The 23,988-nt window shown below is 37.8% G+C and overlaps 1 protein-coding gene across 11 annotated transcripts in view; it reads left to right on the top strand.

The window, feature by feature from the left end:
- LOC132134566 (rho guanine nucleotide exchange factor 12-like) overlaps positions 1-23,988 on the top strand; it is a 71,009-nt gene that overhangs the window by 16,867 nt on the left and 30,154 nt on the right. For 7 of the 11 annotated variants that reach the window (XM_059547114.1, XM_059547105.1, XM_059547119.1 and 4 more), the window contains exons 2-3: positions 20,834-20,854; positions 21,711-21,805. In XM_059547114.1, coding sequence (XP_059403097.1) covers positions 20,834-20,854; positions 21,711-21,805 — 116 coding nt within the window. The remainder of the gene's footprint in view (positions 1-20,833; positions 20,855-21,710; positions 21,806-23,988) is intronic. The other 4 variants (XM_059547136.1, XM_059547126.1, XM_059547133.1 and 1 more) reach the window with 1 other exon arrangement.

Genomic DNA, 23,988 nt, shown 5'->3' with positions numbered 1-23,988 from the left:
CAAGTCTGATTTATTTATGGAAGTCAATTTGTTTAAAAAGTTCCAGTGCAGCAGCTTACGTCAATTCGTCACTCAAACATTTCCCTGTGGGCATTTTTAAAATGTGTAAGTATTTAGTTAAATTTTGCTTCTTATATTTTTAATTAAGTTGTGTAAGTAGATGCCACATTCACAATCTCTGTGTCACAATCTCTGAGGTGAAAAGCATTTGGAGCTGTGAGGTCTCAGGGAGCTGTAGGTCATGGGGGTTGGGTGGTGAACCAAAGAGGACCTTGACTAAATACTATTTAAAAACTGGTTCAGCTTGTTGGCCATCTCCAGGTTCTTCTGCTGCTCCCGAAACAGTGTTACTGTTAGGTGTCCCTGAATTCTTTCCCTCAACTTCAGTTTAAGCTTTCTTTGTACACATTAGTTTTTTTTCCCTGTCTCCCTTGTTTAAGGGTCTCTTGCCATTCAGTAGAGCCTTTAGGGCACTGGTGTTTTTGGGAAAGCAGGTGCTGTCAACACAAATGTTAATAATATTATTATTATTAGTAGCACTGTCCACCATTCTGTCAAACAGACAGGCAAGTTTGCTGGTTCAGTATCTATCACCATTGTGCACTTGAGTAAGGCCCCCCAAAGCTGCTCCAGACAGGTTGTTTATGTTGCTGTTATATGCCGACATTTATATGATAGTCAGTTCTTGGTTTCACAGACAGAAAAACTGGTTTCACATAAGGAAAAATGTTATGCTTTTGTTAATTCCAGAGGTGTTGATGTACAGTAAGCTTTAGAAGCACCTGATCATGTTAAATTGTCTGAGAAATGTGTAGCATTTTAATGGACTTGGCTCAGGGGTAGATGACGCATTTCATTTGACCCAAAAGAAAACATGGCATACAGTCAGTATAATTTGTTGTACTTTTGTGTACCTTTGTGTTGATAATTCAGTTGTGAAGTACACGGTTGAGAACACATGTTTTCAGAAAATCTCAAAAAGTCATCTCAAGTGGCACTCTTAAAAAATCTCTCTCATGTTGAAATTGGCTGAGATATGATTTATATTATGTTCAACCATGGCATTTTTTATCATTGGTTTTGAATCAGCATCAGGTTGATGTTTAACATTTTAAGAAACACAGTTTTGACCTGCTGTAGGCTCAGTAGAATCTCTGCTGTCAGAATCTGTGGTTGGGCCTGTAAAGCTGTATCCCCAATGTATCCCGCTTTCTCCCCCACCTCTCCGCTCTCCAGTCCATTGGAGCGAGTCTCAACAGGAGGCGCACCCCGATCACTATCTCTGCTCCACACAGCTGGCAACATCTGCTTCTGAGAGGGAGATAAGACGGGCTTGGCCGCTCCACCCTGCCACACGTTCCACACAGCATCCGTGCCCGTCTGCTTCCTGCTCCAGCAGACCATTACCAAACCCACAGAACTATAGCACTGCACGTCTGCCTGCTCCATCCCTCTAGGACTTTCCCAGATGACGGCGTGACTCAGGGATTCAGGTTTAGCTTGACATCTGCCAGGACATCAGAATATGCTTGTGACAGTAATTAACAGGAAATCTCTGCTTTCGTTTTAGCAGCTTGTTGCCACTGTTTTATATTTATGAGATATGAGAACAGTGTAACTTGATGAGCTATGATTTTAGGGCAGGGGTCAGCGTTGCCAGGTCTAGGAAAACCCCCCCGACACATTTGATACTCAAAACCAGCCCACATTCCAGGGAATGCTATCACACTATCAAAATTGTGTTCAGGGAGGTCAAAAACTCCTTCCAGGGCATTAAATCTCCGTTGAAATCACGTTCCATGGGGGCAGGGGGTTTTGCTTCAACCTGCAGGCTAAAAAAACAACCCATGGCAGTAGTATAAAAGTTTCCCAAATCTGCAGGAAAACCGCAGACTTGGCAACACGGTCAAGGGTGTCCAATTCTGCTCATGGAGGGCCAAAGTCCTTCAGAGTTTAGCTCCTACCAGCCCAAATCTCCTTTCCTGTAATTAGTTATAAGGATGCACTGATACGATACTCTGTATCGGTATTGCTCCGATACTGCCATTTTATGCTCGATCGGGTATCGGTCAGATGAGACGGATCCAAATCTGATATTGTGCGTATACTATTCTGTGTTATTGTTTAAGCCCCGTGAAAGGTGCAAAAACTTCACAAAGCATCATAAAGTTTGCGTGCACTATATTCCAGGTTTTCTGAAGCGGTTACATAAATTAATGTGAGGTACAGATATACATATGTTCAAATAAAAGACTGTATCACAGATATAATGCACTGCGCAACTAGGGCTGGGCGATATATCTAACAATATGATCATGCACAACTAGTCAGTAAATCCGGTTCCGTGATTACCGCTAAATCGCCATCACCTGCTTTTAAATGGAGCGGCATTTGTCACAGATGAATCGCCTTTGATAATGAAAGCGATATTGCGTAGCTTGTCAGTGATCTACGGCTCTGTCTATTAACTGCCGCTCCATTTGAAAGCAGGTGAGGGCGATTTAGCGCTAATCACGGAATCGGATTTACTGACTAGGTGCGCATGATCATATCGTTAGATATATCGCGGCTGTAGACGGTAATGTTTTCTCTTGGTTCATTTCTCTCGGTCCATGTCAAATTAATTTTGATAAATAAGTCGCACCTGACTATAAGTCGAAGGACCAGCCAAACTATGAAAAAAAGTGCGACTTATAGTCCGGAAAATATGGTAATCTTGAAGACTTTGATTAGCTGGTTCAGGTGTGTTTGATCAGTATTGTAGCAAAACTTTACAGAATATCTACAGGGGTTGTGTTTGGATAAGGGTTTTGGATACGGCTTTGGATTGTTGTTTGGCATTATTTATGTTTCAGGAGCAACAAAAGATCTTAACCCAGGAACATAGCTTTATCGTTTTGGCACGTGGTTAAAATTTCTTCCATTAAGTTCAGCAAATGTCAAAAATCAACAGACAACTGATCCTTATCATCAAACATTGCAGATAGAGAGAGTGGTATGTTGCTATACCTGAATAGGCCCCAGATGTAGTGCACTGTTAAAATTTCAGTGTACTCTCCCTCTCTCTCTAAGTAACTGGTGACAAAAGCAACTGCTGAGCCCAGCCTTTTGTTTTTGTTCTCCCAACAAAGTGCACAAGCCAACCTCCCCCGGTGTTACAGCACTGGGACATGCCAGCGCTACAGAAATTTATCAACTAGAGGAGGCAGAGGCTACTGACAGACCTGGGAGTTGCCTGGAAACTACTTCATAGCCGATACATGAACTGAAAGATTTTGGTATTCAGTATAGCTCTCGCTGTTCACAATCTCATTCCTGCTGCAGTGATTATCTGCCTCGAGCCTCGAGCCTGATTATCGAGCCTGATTTCATGCATCGTTAACATTCAGAAATTTGTCAGACCTCAGTTATCAAAACACAACAGAGGTATGATGCATTTGCAGCTCTGTTTCAAGAGGTGATATAGTGAAAATGAATGCGAACTTCTGTGGTCAACTACTGTCATGGTGGACAGTTTGGCTACATTGACACTGCAAGCATTAGTACACAATTCTGATTTATTGCTCAGATCTGATTTTTTTTTTTTAATTATGGCTGTTCACATTATCATTTTTAAATGTGGCCAATATCAGATTCCAGTGTGAATGATGGTGCTGAACTGATCCGTATGCGCACAAGAATTGTAAGTCGGCATGAAAAGCGCTGTCATACGAAAGTAAACACAGAGGCCATTGAAGTAAGAGTTTGCATGGTCATTTAAAAGCTGATTTGCAGCGAAAGCCAGCAAATTTGTGAGAAGAAGATGGGGAGAGATAAAGAGTGAAGTTTTTAAATATTTACAGTGCAACCTCTTAAGTTTAGCTTGTATAGAGCTGTCACTATAATACACAGTATAACAACACCTCACTGACTGCCTCCACAGCTGTCTGTCATAAAGAACTACTGGTATGTAAAATCTTTGCAGTGACTCCCATCATCACAGAATTATGACAAGTGGCGATCTATGTGACGATCTATGTGGAATTATGACAAGTGGCGAGTGATGTAAAAATCAATTCCGATATGACCGTTCAGACTGATGTTGCATTGCATTGCTAAATCTGACCTGAATCAGATTTAGGATCAAATATGTGAAAGTGGCCCAAATCTGATTCCATTTGGTTTGGGCTGTTCACACTGTCAAATATGTATAGGCTGTCTACCTAGGCAGCTCTCTAGGTTTTGGAGCAGAGCTGTTTTGAGAAAGCAAGGATTAGTTTATTTGTTAGTGGTAAAAGGGTTTGTTGTAATGGATAGTGTTAGACTTGAGTAGATAAAAGCATATGACTCAAGCGCCAGGCTGTGAAAGGCCAGCGCTTGAATCACCCCTCAGGAATTGTCTGGTATTTTTGGCATTCAGGACATGAGAGTATTGTTGTTGTGCCTTTTTTTTTTTTTGTAATCAAGTTGCTATAAATAGAGCGGGGTCCTGGGTTTTTGGGAATTCTGGCATCAGAACCGGTATGACTGCTTTCAATGGTTCCAGAGGTGTCTCTGTGTTTTGGAAATATCTTCATTTTTTCCTATTCTTTGGATGTCAAGTCCAAAACTCACAGCTTTTGCATTTGAATCTCCCCACCACTGACCAACATAACAATCTTAAAAAATTAATTTACCACTGTGGGAAACTGGAGCCCTTGTTCACTCTTTGTTCGAATGGTCATATCGCAGCAAGACTCATACAGGTATACAGAGTCATAAAACATCCAAAATCTGTTCTCTTCTGTCCTACAACTCTTAAAACACCGTTCTTATGCTGACAATGCCAGGAAAATCTATCTATCTATCTATCTATCTATCTATCTATCTATCTATCTATCTATCTATCTATCTATCTATCTATCTATCTATCTATCTATCTATCTATCTATCTATCTATCTATCTATCTATCTATCTATCTATCTATTTATCTATCTATCTGTTTGTTCTTTTGATTTGATTAAGACATTGCATTGGCATGCTTTGTGAGATGAATAACTTTCTCTTCTGCTGTATTAATGTTTCTATGGTGGAGTTGGATGGATTTCTGGCTCTGTGTACTGTTGTTTGGATTGGCACTTAATTTTGTATTGAGCTCTTTGTCCGTCTGGTTACTGGTATCAAATTTTTTGCCCTGCTGGACGCTCAATGGTTGGTTTAACATTTGGTTAGATGAACTGTATGGTTCAGTGGGGTTGAGACTGATATAATTGAGTTGGTGTAATTGGAGCATGCTTGAAATATTGATCTGTGAGATGATGTGGAGAATCCCACACTGCTGCCAAACAACAGACACTGACAGTCAGAGAGGATGTCTCTCTCTCTCTCTCTCTCTTTCTCTCTCTCGCTCTCTCTCTCTCTCTCGCTCTCGTCTTTCTAATTTCAGCACTAATATTTATATTTTAAGTCAAAAAGTTGATAAAAGGACAAAACCCAGAACAAAATTATTAAAACTGAAACTAAAATTAAAATGAAGGCTGAAAATATCATATAAAAGTTAATTCGAAATATTAATAAATCTAATCATAATCATATATACATAATAAAATAACTAGTGGTCGACCAATATATCGCCAAGGCTGATATATTGCCTGATATTTGGCACTTTATAAAAATCGGCATCAGCCAATACATTTTTTTTTTGTTAACCAACTAATACTAGCACTTTTCCTTTTCTTGTCTTTTCATTTATTAAAAAAAAAAAAAAAAAAAAAAATGGCTATGCGTTCTATACTAGACTAACTGAGACTTGTCATGGCACTTGTATACTGTTGTTGTTCTCTTGTTGACCTGACTGCTTCTATTGTTCTCATTTCTAAGTCGCTTTGGATAAAAGCGTCTGTTAAATGATTAAATGTAAATGTAAATGTAATTGTTGAGAACGCCAGCGCCAGAGCACACAGTGCTCACATTCTCCCTCTTGTTCGTTGTCGTCACTAACAGGTCTGTATAATACAGATAGTTTGTCTAAAAATTATGATAGAACGTTTAAACAAAGGAATTAATGTATACAGAAAGAATTATAACGATTGATTATATATTATTAGTAATAGAATGGAAAACATTATAATAAGTCAGCATTAAGCAAACACACGTTTATATCATTTAAACAAATGTTTGAATGACTAATGAACATTTAATTTCACAAACCTTGCAAACTTAGTTGAATCCAGTTGTGAGATCTTGTGAAGTGTGCATGTGACATGATCGCGCGTTCTCTGTGTGACGGTCGGCCCGTTTTAATGCTTACAAATTTAAACTTGTGATTTCAAATTATGCTGCGCTTTATGCATTTGCCCACTGTCATATTCATGTCATTTTCTCTGTGTGCTGTATGTAAAATGAGTGTTACCTTTGCTTTATTTGAAAAATATGATTCCCAGTGCACACAAACTTCCCAGAATACTAAGTGAATATATTTTTTTTTTGTGAAAAATACTTTGTCATCTAAAGTATAAGTATGTTTATTTTACACATTTATTTTTTTAATCCATTGTCAAATTATTTAAAATTTCTTAAATATATATATATATATGGATATAAAGCCAAGATATATATATCTCGGCTTTATATCGGTTATCGGCACACCTGCTTTCCAAGATATCGCCATCTGCTATCCAAAAAACAAAAAACAAAAAACAAAAACAATATCGGTCGACCACTAAAAATAACACTGATTTACAGTATATTTAGTATTGTTTGGAAAAACAACTTCAGTAAAGTAACAAATAGGCTTCATTCACGTCTGTGAATTTGTTCTGTGGCCTGTTTTTATGGCAGTTTTACTGTCTTTTAATTACAAACTGATTTAACAATCAAAACTCTCTTTCTCCTCAACAATATAACATTTTACATGTTTTTGAAAGATTTTAGTTATATGTAGTAATGTATTTATTTTTCCATAATAGTAATAATATTTTTGTTTGTTTTGTCCACGTAAATATTCTTCCTTCAGGGTTCATATTGACTTTTGGGACTTTAGAAATTCTTTAACTATAATAACATCTGGGCTCAATTATTTACTTGCCTGTAATGATTAAAGTTAGCCTATATTATAATATAGTATTGTCTTACCATATGTGTCATTAGTTTCAACAAGTAACAGTAGCCAGGGGGCAGACATACAGTTCTAACCATAATGTATCTCAAGCCATTTAAGTTTTCTAATGAGTGGTGCACAGAGCAAGTCTCGACTCATGTCAAGCGTGTTTCTTGCATGTACGCTGTCAATTAAAGAGTTGATTGAAGCCTGCAGGGATTGACCTGAGGAAGCCACTGCATCTGTCATGAACACTGTGCTTTTTTACACTCGCGCATCATTAGAAATCTTTCTCACACCACTGTGACCAGACTGTATCTTCTGAGCCCGGAGCCTTTTTGCACTCGTTCTTAAAAGGATTAAAGCAAGGAATTGTGTGAGTAAATTGAGTTTGTGATCGGTGAAGAAATGCTGTTTTCTGGAGGGAGAATCTCAAGTCTGGGACTGCACTGCTATGCAGCCGATGGCCAGCTCAGTTCAGCTGCTGGTGAGTCAGCTGTGTGCCTCAGCTTGTGTTCATCCATATTCTTTGACCTTTGACCTAACCTACCATCATGTTTGCACATTTTTTGATGTTAAAATAGGTTAAAATGCTATTTGTAGTTTAATATGTAGAGTCATTAAGTAAGCCCTTTGCAGGTAGATTTTGACAATATGACCAGTACAAGTAAAACCAGTGCTGATACATTTTTTCGTCAGAGGTTCATGAAGAGTTTCATGAAAATATTATCTCAGCTTCTGTCTCTGTGAGCCGTCCACTGTGTTTATTTAAAATATCTTTGATATGGTTTTAAAGATGCGTTATAGTCAAGGACCGCAGCATTTGCATGCGCTGTTGACAATGGCAATAAAGGAACTAGGCCAAAAAATGCACCGAAGTCTCCTTTTAATCACAATTCAACTCCCACACAAATGTCATGAAAGCAAATCTGCATTCATAAACTGTCAGTATCATGTCTGTTAGACTTTCTCTTGCCAATTGGAAGCTAGTGAAATTGTATAATCAACTTCTTCAAAGCAGAATCAAAAGAGGGCTTTTCATATTAACTCAGCTTTCAATACCTTAAAGTCACCCGACCTCAGAATCACTTTCATTTAAGTGATCGAATAGTGTTGCATACCCAGACTATTAATTATCTTTGCAGTCTCATTTACTTTAAAGCTTTCTGACCAAGTTCCACACATTCAGTAAAGTCATTCAAATAATGTACTATTCAACGTTCTGTTCATCAAAGAATCCTGAAAAATATCATGGTTCCCACAAAAATATTAGGCAGCACAACTGTATTTAACCTAGATAATAATAAGAAATGTTTCTTGAACAAAAAAAAAATCTATAATTATTTTAAATCATAATAATATTTCACAATATTAACTGTTTTTACTGTATCTGTGATCAAATAAATGCAGCCTTGGTCAGCAGAAAAGTCTTCTATTAAAACCATAAAAATAGATCAATCCCACACTTTTTAACTGTGGTGATTTACTGATTATTTTAAATTAGAATTGAATTCAATTAGAAAGGATAAGTGTCGTGACCCGTTAGAAATACTAACATTTGTTTCTGAATGAAATAATAAAATGCGACTTATTATACGTGACTTATGTTTTGTTTTTTCTAAAAAACACAATATTTTATACGCATAGCATATTTTAACCATGCAGCAAACCTTTTTAAATATTTTGATAAATTACTGAAAATAAATAAATGACTTTTTAAACTGTTTAACTATGATTGTATTAATTGGTCAAAATTCTTAACAGTCGGTTAACTGTTAACCACTTAAAATGAACATCCCAAATATATATATATATATATATATATATATGTATGTATATGTGTGTGTGTGTGTGTGTGTGTGTGTGTGTGTATATATATATATATATATATATATATATATATATATATATATATATATATATATATATTCCTCTCACCCTCTCTCAGTCCCTGCCCCCACCAGCCCATCCTAATCATAATAAAACGTGAAGAGACAGTCTAGCGTGAAGAAATGTGCATCCCCGAGCACACTTGTTCTGTCGCTCTCATCGGGTTTATTGGGGCAGAATGAGAGCTTGCTCTGGAGATGAGACCCCATACTTCAAGCACTTTGAGACAGTGAAATGGGGCAATAGGACAGAAAGTGTGGTCACTGTTACTATCATGCTTGAGGCAAGTTCTGCTGTGATCCTACATATTTTAAGACTTGCCAGCCAATAGGATTCGAGAAGAGTGTTACCCGCAAAATAGATGTAAACAAAGAAGGAAGGAATCCAATGGTGTTTTTTTTCCTCATTAGTTGATTTCTTTGTTGATTGAACCTAATGTGGAGAACCTCCTCCAGTATAGACAAAAATATGTGGTTTTTCCATGGTACAGTGTTGATATCAGATAGTTATTGTTCTTTGATTAACATATTCATGTTATTAACTGCATACTCCAGTATACTACAAAGAAAACCACAGTACTTCTATGGTACAAGGCCAGAAACACGTGATATCAAACACATATCTTAATAAACAGCGTATTACCATGTTACACAAGTAATTCCCATGGTACTATTATGCTTGGTGGGCGTTTACCATGGTAGTGTTTTGAAAGCACTGTAGAGTACCAGGTGAAAGCTTTGGTATGTTAACCATGGTATTACCATCTGAAAAAATCACTTGCCATTGTTTCACCACAGTGCTTTTTTTGTAAAGGGGAACCACTTCCAAAGTCAAGACATTGTCATTGTTCCATATTAAAATAACATGTTATTACCATAGAAAACATCTAAAAAAAGTAAAAAAAAAAAAAAAACCTAGTTAAAAAAAAAGTATTAAACCTAGTTTTTTGTTTTTGTTTTGTTTTTTCTTACATGGTTCCTTGAATTAACATAGTTGGTGCATATGTGTGTTATACCACCTATTCTTAACCATAGGGCCGCGGCCCACGCTTGGGCCATGAGCGCCACCTGGAGGGCCGCAAAAAACTTTACGTTTTTCACCTGTGGGCCGCGAGGGCCGCGGGACCAAACAAGATATCAATTGAAGACACCAGAATGACCACTGTTATCCACGAGACAGTTACAATACATCATCCCACCACTAGTGGCAGTAATGCCTCAGTTGTTTAACAAACGCTAATAAGCAGAAGAAGACACTGTCAACCGTAGCTTGAAGCAAAAGTTACGCCTGTTTCACCCCTGATTTCCACAGCACATTACAGCTCGTTACGGCTCTGACGCGGTTACCGGAGCTAATTGCGGTCACTCTAGTGTATGCTTGTGTTTACACCAGACGCTCCGCGGCACTTTTCAAAAGCGTCCCAGAAGTAGCTCTCCGCGCCGCTTCGCTAAAGATAGGCGCCTAGTCTATTTCTGACGCACCCCACTTCCAAACCGCACAGAAAATACAAAATAGAGGTAAAAAAATAATGTGCATTTCAAAATAAACACCCTGTGCAGACTCCCAATCGTATTTCACATTACTATATTCATGCCGCCAGAAATAGATGACAAGAGGTTCATCCTTTGATGTTGAAAAACCTCACATTATTATATGACACCACCGATCCTTTTTACAAGGACAATTAAAAAAAAGGAAGTGGTGTGGAGTCTAACTGCAGGAGTTGCATGACTGGAATAAACATAATTAAACCGGACAAAGCATTAACATTTAGCAGGTGTGCACCGTTCTGAATGCGCACACACCCAGCCATCTACTCACGTGAACAGCTTCAGTTGACTGACAAAGACCGTGAACACGGGTGATTCATGTAAGCAAATCCAATATATTGTCTTTCATTTTTATATGCAGGTCTAGTAAAATTTGACCAATCAATTGATCACTTTTGTCATGATTCCATAACATTAATGTTAAACGATTCTGGGCTAACTTAGCAAAGTAACGCCATGTTGGTTATTGCTTACTTCTAGCTAGAAAGTTTAGCAGCTTCTACAAGGCTCGAAATTGCCAACATTTTTGTCGCATATGCTCCTGAAATTTAATCTGTGCGACCTAAAAATATATTTGGGAGTAATGTTATATGCGCGGAGCATATGAACATATCTGTCCACTAATGACTCGTCCGATTTGCGAAGTAATGACTCCTTTGCTCCGATTCACTTTAATTAATGAATGCTTAAATCTGATCTGGGTCGAGTTTCCCAAAAACAATGTATCTTAGCTCTGAAGAGCACTCTCAACGTGCAAGGTTATAAACGCTCGCTGCAATTCCACGCGCTTTTCCCAAAAACTTTACTTGACATGAACGCGTTCTACGTGCTACTAAAGAGTCGTTGTCCATTCGCGAAATTCGTGCTGAAATATAACCTATGGAATCGTATTCTGAACGTTCAACCTAATAATCGTCTTCTGTTGTGAATTAGCAATCATAGTAGTCTATAATAAAGCACTGACAAAATGGCTGAACAAAAACACAAGAAAAGATACCTTTCAAAAATATAGATGTTATTTTAATAGATGTAAAGGACACCATAGAAATAAGGAAAAACAAAACATCTGGGAGGACAAGAAATGCCCAATAAATGGCTAGTTTTCGTGCACGTCAGCAGCAAGTTATTGACAGATTTTTTGGATTTCATCCCTATTTTTCCCAGTCTTTGAAGCATATTTCCCACATTACTCCTTTTATGATTTTTTTTTTGTTCAATCATTTAATATAGATGTGTATTTAAATTTTTCTTCCCTTTTTTAATTATTTAATTTATAAATTCATTTAAACAAAAAACAAGTACAATATTTTTTATTACTTTATTATTATACTATATAAATTGTCACTGTGTACGTGTGGTGGTGGGGGGGGGGTGTAAGTGCACCGTATAGTTTCCTGCTTTTTTGTCCTTTGTCGATCACACCTAGCCAACCATGTTAGAACAAAAATAAATCAAGAAAAACAATGTTGGACCATAGGCTTTTTTTTTGTAAGTAAAATCTGTCAAATCTTACTGATTTTTTGTTAATATGCCTGACTTGACCCTTTTAATTTTGTTCTTGATGCAGATTGATTTGTTCCTTGAATTGTTGTGTGTTTGACATATATTGTTTTATGTGCAGGTTTATATACACATGAATAATAAACTGTTAAACTGCAAGTGGATTTCATTTAGTTATTGAATACTACTAATCAAATCAAGGCTGAGATCAATAAACCAATACAGTGCTAATATTTGATTGGGCCCTGGGCCACTTTGTACTGTAAAATTTGGGCCCCGACATCAAAAAGGTTAAGAACCCCTGTGTTATACTGTGTACCAGTGCTCCTGTGTGCGATTCATTGATAACTTGTTTGGTTAAAGTCCAGTCTTACACTAACCAGCTTAAGAGCTCAGTGAGGCAAAGATGCACAAATCATTTCAAATACAACCAAAAACACGCAATTGACTCTCTAATCCAAAGACTGCTGTTGGCCATCAAACGAAGGAAAAATTAGGTGCTAAATGTTTTCTGAGCAGTTTAGCATAATCATTATTCCCCTGTTACAACGGCATCATATTTCAGATCTACTGCTACTGTTGAGTCATTAACATTGCTGGTGAATCAGCTTGCTGGTGGGGTTTTTGAGAGATGTGGCTTGGGAACCATCTACTGTTTGACTGATTTGGGATCAATAATAGTTTAATGGATTAAGGGTTTTAGAAATTGTGGATTGTCCCATAGTTTGTTTATCTGAAATGGTTTAATGTCTTGAGTAACCTGCACAGCAGAGTGTTAAAAGGATAGTTCACCCAAAAGTGAACATTCTGTCATCATTTTCTCACATTTACGTTGTTTCAAATCTGTGTGACTTACTTTCTTCTGTGGAATATAAAAGGAGAAACTTTTCAGAATGCACAAGCTGCTCTTTTTATTACAGCGAAAGTGGACTGTGCTCCACAATCTGAACCGTAGGACTCGAGCTGCATGTTCACAAGTCTCAAAGTTGGCATAAAAAGGAAATTCACTCCATTTATTTGTGCATATTGATGATCTTATTTCAGAAAATTATGTCCATTCATGTGTTCAGCATTCTTGTAGCTCAAACTGTAGAGAATGGTGCTAGTAATCCCAAGGTCATGGGTTCAATTCTCAGGCAATGCATGAAGTTATAAATTGTAATTACTTTTGAAAGCAATATAAGTCTCTTTGGATAAAAGCATCTACCAAATGCATTATTAATAATATATTAATTTTAATAATAATGTTGAATTTTTAGTTTTTCCCCATGAAATGACCTCTGTCTGGTGACGTATACTCGAATCAATTAATGCGCTTACCCCACCCCTTTCTTACAACCTCAAGCTGTCATTCAGATCTTTCAATTCCCACCTTACATTTTTTCTTTTTCCATAATATGTTGCCTTTGGATGTACGTCATAATATATTATATTGGAAGAAATTATCTGTCGCTATACTACAGTTTCTGAGATACGATACCTTTTTCTGAAGAATAGACCAATATTTATATCTTTATTATTCACGTAATCTTAATTGATTGTGTCTGTTATGACCAGTGATGCATGATGCACCAGGTGTGTATGTATGTGTGTAGACAGACAGACACTTGTGATTTATGTAAAAAATATATGGCAAATGCTATATAGTAACAGGTTGTAGCACAGGTTTATGTCACTATACACTTGGATGTGTTTCATGTTTGTGTCTTTGATGTCTTCTATATAGAGACTGTTCGCAGATCTGTGACATTCATAGCTAGTTCTTTAAAATATATCCCTGAGAATATTTGGACATTTGTTTTTTTCTTTTTTTCTTTTGAGAAACTTGAAGTCTATGGAGTCCCAAGATATTGGAGTCGACAAATATATTATTTAAATAAAATGAGGGAACAGTATTTTTTACTACAATTCAAGACCAACATATAGTTTTTAACCAGAGTATAGTATCTTGTGTGGGTGTCCTTTAAACTCTTTACTGCATAATAAGTAAAGATTTAATGTTAAAATATTTGTCTGAGGAGGAATATGACCAAGTGAACCATTTTCCTTTACAATATCTTTTCAGTCACGTCTTATTTTATCAGTCTGTTATTTGCTGTTTAGAATCAAAACCAGCATTGCTCCGATGCGAACTAATCACTATTCGGATCATTCATTTATATATATATATATATATATATATATATATATATATATATATCTATCAGATTTAATAACTTTTCAGATTTTCTTTTGAGTCAATAATTCTTTAATTTTCGCTGAGCATTAAGAAAAACACCTCACATTTGATTTCTTGGAGAATTGATGTTCTCCTTTATCTCCACCTTGTTTGTTGTGGCCTGGATCGGCAGTGCTTCAGGTTTCAGTTATGTTTAAGCTGTGATTTTGTTTGTTGGTCGTTAAAAGCTTAAAGACGTTCTTCGAGAGAAAGAGAAAGCAGTGGTTTGGAAAAGAGAGAGAAGTAGGATGCGCAAGGGAGCAAAGCCCTGAGATTTTTTATTTTGGCCCAGTCCTGCCCCCTGCCTTCACTCTTAGCCATCCCAAACGCCCCTTCCCCCCTCCCTCCCTCATTCACACATTCAGGAAACAGGGGACCCTGCCAGAAGCCCTTTCTGTTTCCGGGAATCAGGCCCACAGGGCTGCTGTGTAGTGGGCCAGCTCTGACGTGAAGGCTATTGTTCCCGTTTGGAGCTCCATTGTGAAGGGGAAGGAACAGCAGCAAAAACAAAAAACACCCGAGGAAGAAGCCGAGAGGGAGGGAGGACGAGATGTCTGAGCTATTTCTGTAAAGAGGCTCCTTCTCCAAGAGTGGTACGCTTTCTGTTGATGAGATACGGCGACTCTTACATGTTGAGCTGCAGAGTTCATCGCTGTGATCTATCTCAGGAGTCAGCCATGTTTAAGGCTGACGCACAAGTCAAAAATACATGTGGCTCTTGAGAATGGAGGATCTGATGTCCATGGAAACATCAAAACTTGTGTGTTTGATGAAAGTCTTTCTGTACATAACCAATGTCTTTTCCGCTCTGTGGTCAAGGGCAGAAATCCCTGCTGGAAAAATCATGTCAGCTTAACATGTTCATGCTTTATTTTGTTTGTTTTGATTTTTGAAGTAGTATAGTACAAAAATACATACTTTCAAAATCACCTAATCAATTAATTGTTCTTGAGTGAGACCTAAGGGGAATTCAGGTTCGGATACATTATAGGGCAATTGCTTAAGACCTCTAGATACATTTTTAACTTGACATGCTGTCAGCTCTCATAGTAGGACATTCAGGTTATGCTCACACTTGTAGTTCAGTTCTCTTGGTTCATTTGTTTTTTTTTACACAGAAATAAAAAGATACATTTTGTCCTGGTCCATTTAGCATTCACACTGGCATTTTTGACATTGAACCTAAACTAAAGGCATAGTGATACATTCACAACCTGATTGGTCGGGTTGAATGATGTATCTTTCGTGACGGAACCCACCGAACACCCCAAACAAAAGCTGTGTTTGACTTAAAGCGGCGCTGCGCAGACCGATTGGTGTATGACATCACGCTACCCATTCACCGATCGGTCTGCTCAGCGCTGCTTTAAGTCAAACACACCTAATCCCATCAAGTGCGAACCCCCTGTGAATTCATGGAGAGCTCAAAAACAGCACTTTACCTGCACGTTTGCTCTCTGCTCATTTTGTTTTGGATACACTGCTCGTTCCTTGTGATCAAATCATGTCGCATAGCATCGTATTTCTTCATTACTTCCTGTTTTTGGTTAGTTTAGAAGTATTTGGTCCGTGTTGCGTTCATATTTCATTCGAACCGCACCAGGGTTAGTGCAATCTTTTTAGCGGTCTCGGTCCACTTGTTTGGTGTGTACCAGGGTTCGGATGGCAGCATTCACACTTCCTTAAACGAACCGCAATAACAGGGCAAAAAAAGCTATTCCAAGAATATTTTACTGTGCAAACTGTCTGAAATCTTAAAGGGTTAGTTCACCGAAAAATCAAAATTATGTCATTAATAACTCAACTCAATAACTCAAGACCTCCGTTCATCCTCGGGACACAGTTTAAGATATTTTAGATTTAGTCCGAGAGCTCTGTCCCTCCATTGAAACTGTGTGTATGGTATACTGTCCATGTCCAGAAAGGTAAGAAAAACATCATCAAAGTAGTCCATGTGACATCTGAGGGTCAGTTAGAATTTTTTGAAGCATCGAAAATACATTTTGGTCCAAAAATAGCAAAAACTATGACTTTATTCAGCATTGTCTTCTCTTCCGTGTCCAAATCATGTATAGTATTTTCTATTCAATGGCAAGTGAGTCTTTTGCAATAATAAAATACTCAAAAACATTCAGAAAACTTTTTAGGGTGTGACAGCATTTGTACAGTAATAATTTGATATAAATACAGTGTAAAACCTTAATTTAATTCAGGAAGTTTTCTCTCAGGACAGAACACAAAATTACCATTAATGTATCCAGTTTAACTGGTTTGGCACAGATAGCATTAGGTTACACTGACCCGGTGCTGGTTTGGTATGTGATGGTGTTCATAATTTGTATTGACAGTAAAAATGACCCAGCAGCTGAGTTACAGTTACCTGTGTCAAAAAAAAAATAAATAAAATAACCTGATAAAATGAACCAATAGGCTGAACCCAGCATTTGGGTAAAAAAACAAAAACAAATAAATAACCCTAAAAAAATTGATTGATTGATTGATTAATTAATGATTGATTGATTTAATGTGTGTGTGCTGTGTATATTTATATGTATATATACATTCACACACATACATGTATATATTTAAGAAATGAATGTGATACAGTTCTAGACATGTTAATTTGTTATATTTTATAGAAATTTAAATAATTTGTTTTGGCCTTAGTGCAAGAACAAAATGAAAGACTTTTCATGCAGTGAAAGTGAATCCCTCACAATAGAATCATCAAGTTTGTAATAATGTTTGAAAACCCCTGAAATATTCGACCTCACCAACTTGTGGACCACCAGTCGACCACTGTGACCTGTCTCTTATTTTAGTCATGGTAGTTGGCCTGCTGGTCAAAGGTGGTCTGTTAGCTCTAACTAGTCTGAGCAATATGATCTGCCTGGTCAAAACAAGATTCACAATCTGGTAGTCCATCTGATCAACCATGTAGACCAGCTTGGAGCAGCTAATGACCGTAAATGTCCTACTATAAATCATGTAACCAGTTCATTTACTAGGAGGTGGTTGTAGCTATAATGTACCACTAAACCAAAATGTTTTTAGCAATTGCAATTTATGTCCTTTATGTAGAGGATGAGCCTTAAGTCTTGTGTTTTGAAAGAAGACAACATTTTGTCCAAGGTAATGTTGGGTCACAAGAGAGTGCACACAGCTTAATCTCATCCTGGTACAGTACATGAAGATACACTAAACAGATTATTGGCTGCACATGGGGCAGGGGAAAGTTTAGGGTGATGGAAAGTCAAATATGCAAATTTATTATGCAATAATAACCATCAGTGGTGCACATACAGTGTATATAGGCAGTTACAACATAATAGTGACGTAAAGCAGAGCGTGTCATTTCCGCACCAACAGAACTGCAAAAATAATGATGTAATGTTCCTAAGAAAACAAGACATGGCCCTTGTGGGCTTGTTTGGATATGTTTGGAAAAAGTCATTAGTGATGGTTGCTGAGGACAGAATGTCATCCAGTAGAGATTCCAGACTGTTTATTTGTGCTAAATTATAATTCACTAGATTATCAATAAATAGTCCTTTCTAAATAGTTATGAAGTATATAAAACTTTTCTGTGTTGAATTACAGAAATGGCTGTATTGTTATTTACCCTTACTGTAATGTAAGATTATGTTTGGTTTTTCTTATCAACTTTTAATTTGTTTTTATTAACATTTTATATGAAAGTGAAAGTCGTGACATTTGCCAAGTATGGTAGCCCATATTCAGAATTGGTGCTCTGCATTTAACCCATCCCAGTGCACACACACAGCAGTGAGAAGTGAACACACCATGAACACACACCCGGAGCAGTGGGCAGCTTTATATCCATAGCTCAAGGGCACTTCAGCCATGGGTATTGAGGGAGGAAGAGAGCACTGTTCATTCACTCCGCCCACCTACAACTACTGCCAACACGGAGACATTAAACATTTCATGTTTAATGTGGTATTTTAAAATAAAGTTAATATCACACATATTCACTACCATTCAAAAGATTGGGGTCAATTATATTTTTTATTTTATTGAGCAAGTGAAAGGCATTTATGTTGTTACAAATGATTTCTTGTTCAAATAAATGCTGTTCTTTTGAACTTTTAATCAGAGAATCTTAAAAGAAAATTTGGTAAGACTTTACATCAAGGTTCATTGGTTAACTACTTTAGTTAACATGAACTAAGAATGAACAATACTTGCTACATTATTAATCTTAGATGATGCAAATTTTAGGCTACTAATGCATTATTAGAATCAAAAATTGTGCTTGTTAACATTAGTTAATGCACTGTGAACTAACAATGAACGACTGTATTTTCATTAACTAACACTGACAAAGATTAATAAATACTGTAACAAGAGTATTGTTCATTGTTTGTTCATGTTCGTTTATACATGCACTAACATTAACTAATAGAACCTTATGGTAAAGTGTTACTGAAATTTTCAACATAATGAGAAATGTTTCTTTAGCAGAGCTCTTGTCACACTCCTGAATAGTTTTCATTCCTCATGTTCTCTGTGTGACCTCGTTTCTATCTCGTGTTGATTGTGTCATTATGTTTAGGTGTATCTTGTCAACCCCTCATTAACATTCCCCTTATAAGTTGCATTCTGTTCAGTGTTTGGTTGTATGGTCTTGTCGATGTGTACTTGTGTTTCTGCCTTCTCCTTATGGATTACCCCTATGTGGATTAGCACGTTTAACGTGCTTCTTTCCCGCACCACACCGTGAAAGCGGCGTGTTCCCTTCATTTTATTTTCAGTTTTGTACGTTTTTCTTTTCATCATGTTTGATCCTGTCTTCCTCCTCTTGCTGTAGCAGAGGAGCCTTTCTCTCGAGGATCATTCAAAACTATTTGTGGAAATCGCCAACTATACCCACTAACCAGACTACTACCTCTGCACTTTCTACAAGACCAGCCTGAACGATGAATGCAGAGCGCAGTTGTCCGGACATGGTCCTTCTAGGAATTTAGCTGCCTTTGAGGAGTGGGTAATGGACCCAGAGCCCAGCCCACCATCTCCCCACTGCGCGGAGCCGAAGCCTGAGCCCACCACTGATGGAGAGCCAGAGCCCACTGCGACCGACGAGTCATCTCCATGGAGAGCGACAGAGCTGAGAATTGCATCGGAGCTTAAGTCTGTCCCATCAGACCAGGTGTGAGAGTCGGCAACAGAGCTCGCCACGGTGGAGAACGCTATGAACAGCGAGAGCGCGGCGGAAAGCTCCGCCCACTCCATCATGGCTAAGGGTGAGCAGCGCTCTATGGACAGTAATGAGGATTTTATTAATCTGGATATATAGGCAGACATGCCTGTTCTGCTTCTGCCTTCATCTGAGCTCTTTAGCTACCCTGAAATGTATACATGCCTGGATTTCCCACCCACCCTCCCTCTCCTGCCTCCTTCTATCATTCCTAACGCTTCAGCTCTGCCGCCGCTGTATCCTGACAGCCAATCAGCTCACCCTCAGCCCACCATCTGTGCACTGGATTTGACATGGGTCTGCCACTCTCCATCGGCGTCATGGCTTGAGGATCCCTTGTCTCCGCCTCCAGCCTCTGAGACCCGGACTCCACCTCGGCCCTTCGACCCTGACTCTGACCTGACCTTCGATTCTGTCAGGCTCCTCCTGCCCTCCTGTTCCACCTCAGTCCTCTGTTGCTCCGGCTCCACTGCGGCCTTCCTGATCCCCGTCTCCGCCTCGGTCGCTGGTGCTATCTGTTCCGCCTTGGCCCTTCGGATCCTCTTTGTCGCCCTGGCTTATCGGCTCTCCGTCTCCACCTCGGGCTCCTCCTCCACCTGTTCCGCCACCGTCGGTTGGCCACCTGGAGTTGTCGGCCTTTCAGCTCCACCGTGGGCAACCATCATGGCTGTCGCCTGGGTCCTTGCCTGGCTCCTCCTCCTGCGCCAGCTCCCACCTGTCATCTTCCTGGCTTCTTCCTTCATAGTCACCTCCTTGGATTCTGTTGGTCATCCTCCTCCTGGGACTGGGTCCCGTCTTTTGCCCAAACCTCCACCTGTAAGGTTTTTCTGCCAGCCCATGGCCATCCCTCGATCTCCTTCCTTCTCCACGGCACAAGGTTGTGCCTTCCGGGAGGGGGGCGATCTGTCACACTCGTTAACTGTTTTCATTCCTCATGTTCTCTGTGTTACCTAGTTTCTGTCTCGTGTTGATCATGTCACTATGTTCAGGTGTGTCTTGTCAATTGCCTTCAATAACGTTCCCCTTATAATTTGGATGTTCCTGGTTCGTCGATGTGTACGTGTGTCTGTGCCTTCTCCTTACGGATTTCCCCTTTGTGGATTATTAAAGACTTTGTATCATCATCATCTTCCTCGTTTACGTGCTTCTCTCCTGCACCACACTGTGACAGATCTATATATTAGAATGATTTCTGAAGGATCGTGAATAAAATAATTTTAAGGTTTTTATTATTATATTTTAAAGGTTTCTTTTTAAACCTTGTCACTGTTAAAAAGGAAATCCTGTCAACCTTTTGAATGGTATTGTGGAAATCAAATTACTATTGTTATTCTTTATTAGCATTTTTTTTTTTTCAAACATCCTTTGTAAAAAAAAAACAACTTCCTTTGTCTTTCAGGTTTCCCAAAAAAGCGAGCAGGTGAGTGCAGTGCCTCCCTCCTGTTGCTCTTTCCTAGTGAAACGCCCTCATAGCCCCAGAGAGAAGCACAGCAGCCAGACAGGCAGCTAATGGCAGTTTTCTGCAGACAGCGATATGAGCAGATTGAGCGTAGACACAACACTGATGCTGCCACTGATATGAACATGTGATAATAAAACGCTCAGATCCACAGCATTAACTCAAGTTTTATATGCTTGTAGACAGTTATCTTTTCCTGCTGTTTCAGCTTGTTTATTTGCACGTGAGCAGGGTCCAAAACGTACACTTGTCAAATGTGAAAAAAAAAAAATGCCATTGATAGGTTTCCAAAGCTCACCAGCTGTTTAGGAATTAAATATTTAAAATGAAGTTGTAAAAATCTTAATCTGATGAATTTAAACAAATAATTACTTGGTGGAAAATATAGATTTTTTTTTATTTTTTCTGAATTTACACTAACGTTCAAAAGATTGTGGTTAGTAAGTGTCTCAGATGTGTCAGCATGCTAAAGTCTGGTCTTGAAAGTGTCATTATTAAATTCATCCTCTTTGAAGTACCATATTATAGCTAAACTCAAAATATGATCAATGGATGACTAGCTGATCATCCTGACCCCTCCCTAGTCATGATAGTTCTTTGTAACCGTCAAATTCACAGTCAACAGTAGTTTGCATTGTGTTGGTCAGAAATGTTTTGTCTGCTCTCTCTGTGCCTGTTTTTGGACGGGGTGCACAAGTGTGACCTTTTGTAAGTGGATCCACATTTCCTGTCTAGTTTTTTTGTGCTGCTGGATAAGAATAGCATGATGTGGCAGAGACGGTGACCCTTTTTCCCATTTGTGTGTATTTGTGCACAGGACAGGAAGTATTCTCAGCAAGGACCATCCCCCAGACAAAAAACCCAAAAGCGACAAGGCGTCAGTCCCCTCCTCGCATGAGTTTGACCCCACAGGTAAGAACCTCTCTTTGAAAGGCATCTCAATTATGCACAACTGTCTCATTCCACACTCCCAAGAATATTTTGTAGTGCAAAACAAAATGTTTCAGTGTTACATTGTTTGAAAACTGTAAGTAACTGACCAATTTAATCAGGTTATTTATAGTCAAATGCATATATCTGGGTTGTGACAGCTTGGTTAGTGTGCAGATACAGTGCACATTGCTCTAAAGACCAGTGTACTGTATGTCTGTAGATTTATTGTGGCGGTGAGATTGAATGCAGACCCGGTGTATGCTCCTGGACTGCTTCAGTTTGTATGAAGTTAATTACAGCAGGACCAGACTTCAGAGGGACCACATGAGCCTCAATCATCATTTAAATGCTGGAGCAGCACCTTGTTTAAAAGCTTAACACTGACTGTTGGTCACTGCTGATCATGGATGCGCAACTCTTAAAGGGATTGTTTACCCATAAACAATAGATCCTGGCATTAAACATATCGGCAACTACTATTTAAAAAATTGGGGTCAGTACGATTTTTATTTATTTATTTATTTTTATTGAAGACATAAATATTTTATTCAGATTTATTCAGAAAGGATGTATTAAATAAGTGAGAAAGACTTTTACATTCTTACAAATAATAATAAGAAATGTTTTTGAGCACCGAATTAGCAAATTAGAGTGATATCTGAAGTATCATGTGATACTGAAAATTACTATTTTTAAAAAATTTTTATCTAATAAATGCAGCCTTCAATGCAGAGACCTAATCAGAAATATTACAAAAATCTTACTGACCACAAACGTTTGAATTGAGGCAAATGAAAATGAGAATAAGACAATGAAAAAACATAACAAAACATATGAAGCTTTAAAAAGTATTTGGCTTAACATAACACATATTAAATTCAGTTCGCCCTTCACAATACATATTGTTTCAATGCAGCCTTAAAGAAATATTCTAAATCTATGCAGCAGAGGAAACATCCAAAAATATTTATAACAAATACCTTTTCAATAAAATGAAAATGAATGAGACCTTAGGTTGCCAAGCCTAAAAAGAGAACCAAAATACCACTTAAAACTAGGGCTGCAACAAATGATTATTTGGATAATCGATTACTCTAACAGTCATTATAATGATTAATTGACATATCACATATTAATCAGTAGGCTTTGTTCTATTATCTAGCTTTTACAGTTGGTTACACACATTCTAACTAATAAATAAAACAAGGTAATTACTTCAGCTTTTGAAAATGTCAAACAATTATATTACCACTGTAAAATTACAATTATTATACAATCGTTGATATGCCACTGTAAAATTATAATTATTATACAACTGTAGAAATGCAAATGTTCACGGTATGATAACCTTGCATGTTCAAACCATGATAAACTGTTATACCGGTATACTGTTACAACCCTAGTGATAAGACATTTTATTTTTAGACTCAATTATTTTATTAAAAAAACATTAGTTTAAATCTCAAAACTTAAAACACCTTATAGTGTATAGCTAGATTAGGCTTTAATATATTCAAACCAAACTATCACTTTAATGTAATAATATGATTTTGTATTTATTTATTTCAGCTATTTATTTTTGCATTTACTAATAAAAAGATTTTAGTATAATTTTATCATGATCATTTTATCATCAATCTAAGCGCTATATAAATAAACATTATGTGACTGGAGTGCTGATTGCAGAGCTGGTGCAAACTTATCCACATCGCTATGATCAGATACTTTCTTAACTGCTGTTTTCTCACCACTGTTATATTTGTTGCGTTTATTTCATTATTGAGAGGAAAGCGTGCAGCACATATTTACATATTCATATGATGGTGTCAGCAGCGTCTGGTTTGGTTTGGCAGCGTTTACACTGTCTTGAAAATACACTGTCTTGCTCTAGAGCGCCACACTGGTCAAACCGCATTATTGCAGGCCCTTACATTCAGTCTTACGAGATAAAACTGGATTAGGAGACAAACTAGAGCAGAGGAGAAATACAGAGAAGAAAAAGAAGAGGATCTTTAATTATAAATATTTTATATTTCTATATTTGTTCTATTTTGTTTACTTGGTGTATTTGTGTTTTTTTTGCATAATTTATTTTATGCTTTTTGCTGTTTTACTCGGCAAACAGCAATATCAAATGCTGATTCCAGACACATGAACAAATG

Source organism: Carassius carassius, chromosome 4, assembly GCF_963082965.1.
Source record: "Carassius carassius chromosome 4, fCarCar2.1, whole genome shotgun sequence".
Lineage (NCBI taxonomy): Eukaryota > Metazoa > Chordata > Actinopteri > Cypriniformes > Cyprinidae > Carassius > Carassius carassius.
This window is presented reverse-complemented; position numbering and strand designations above follow the sequence as displayed.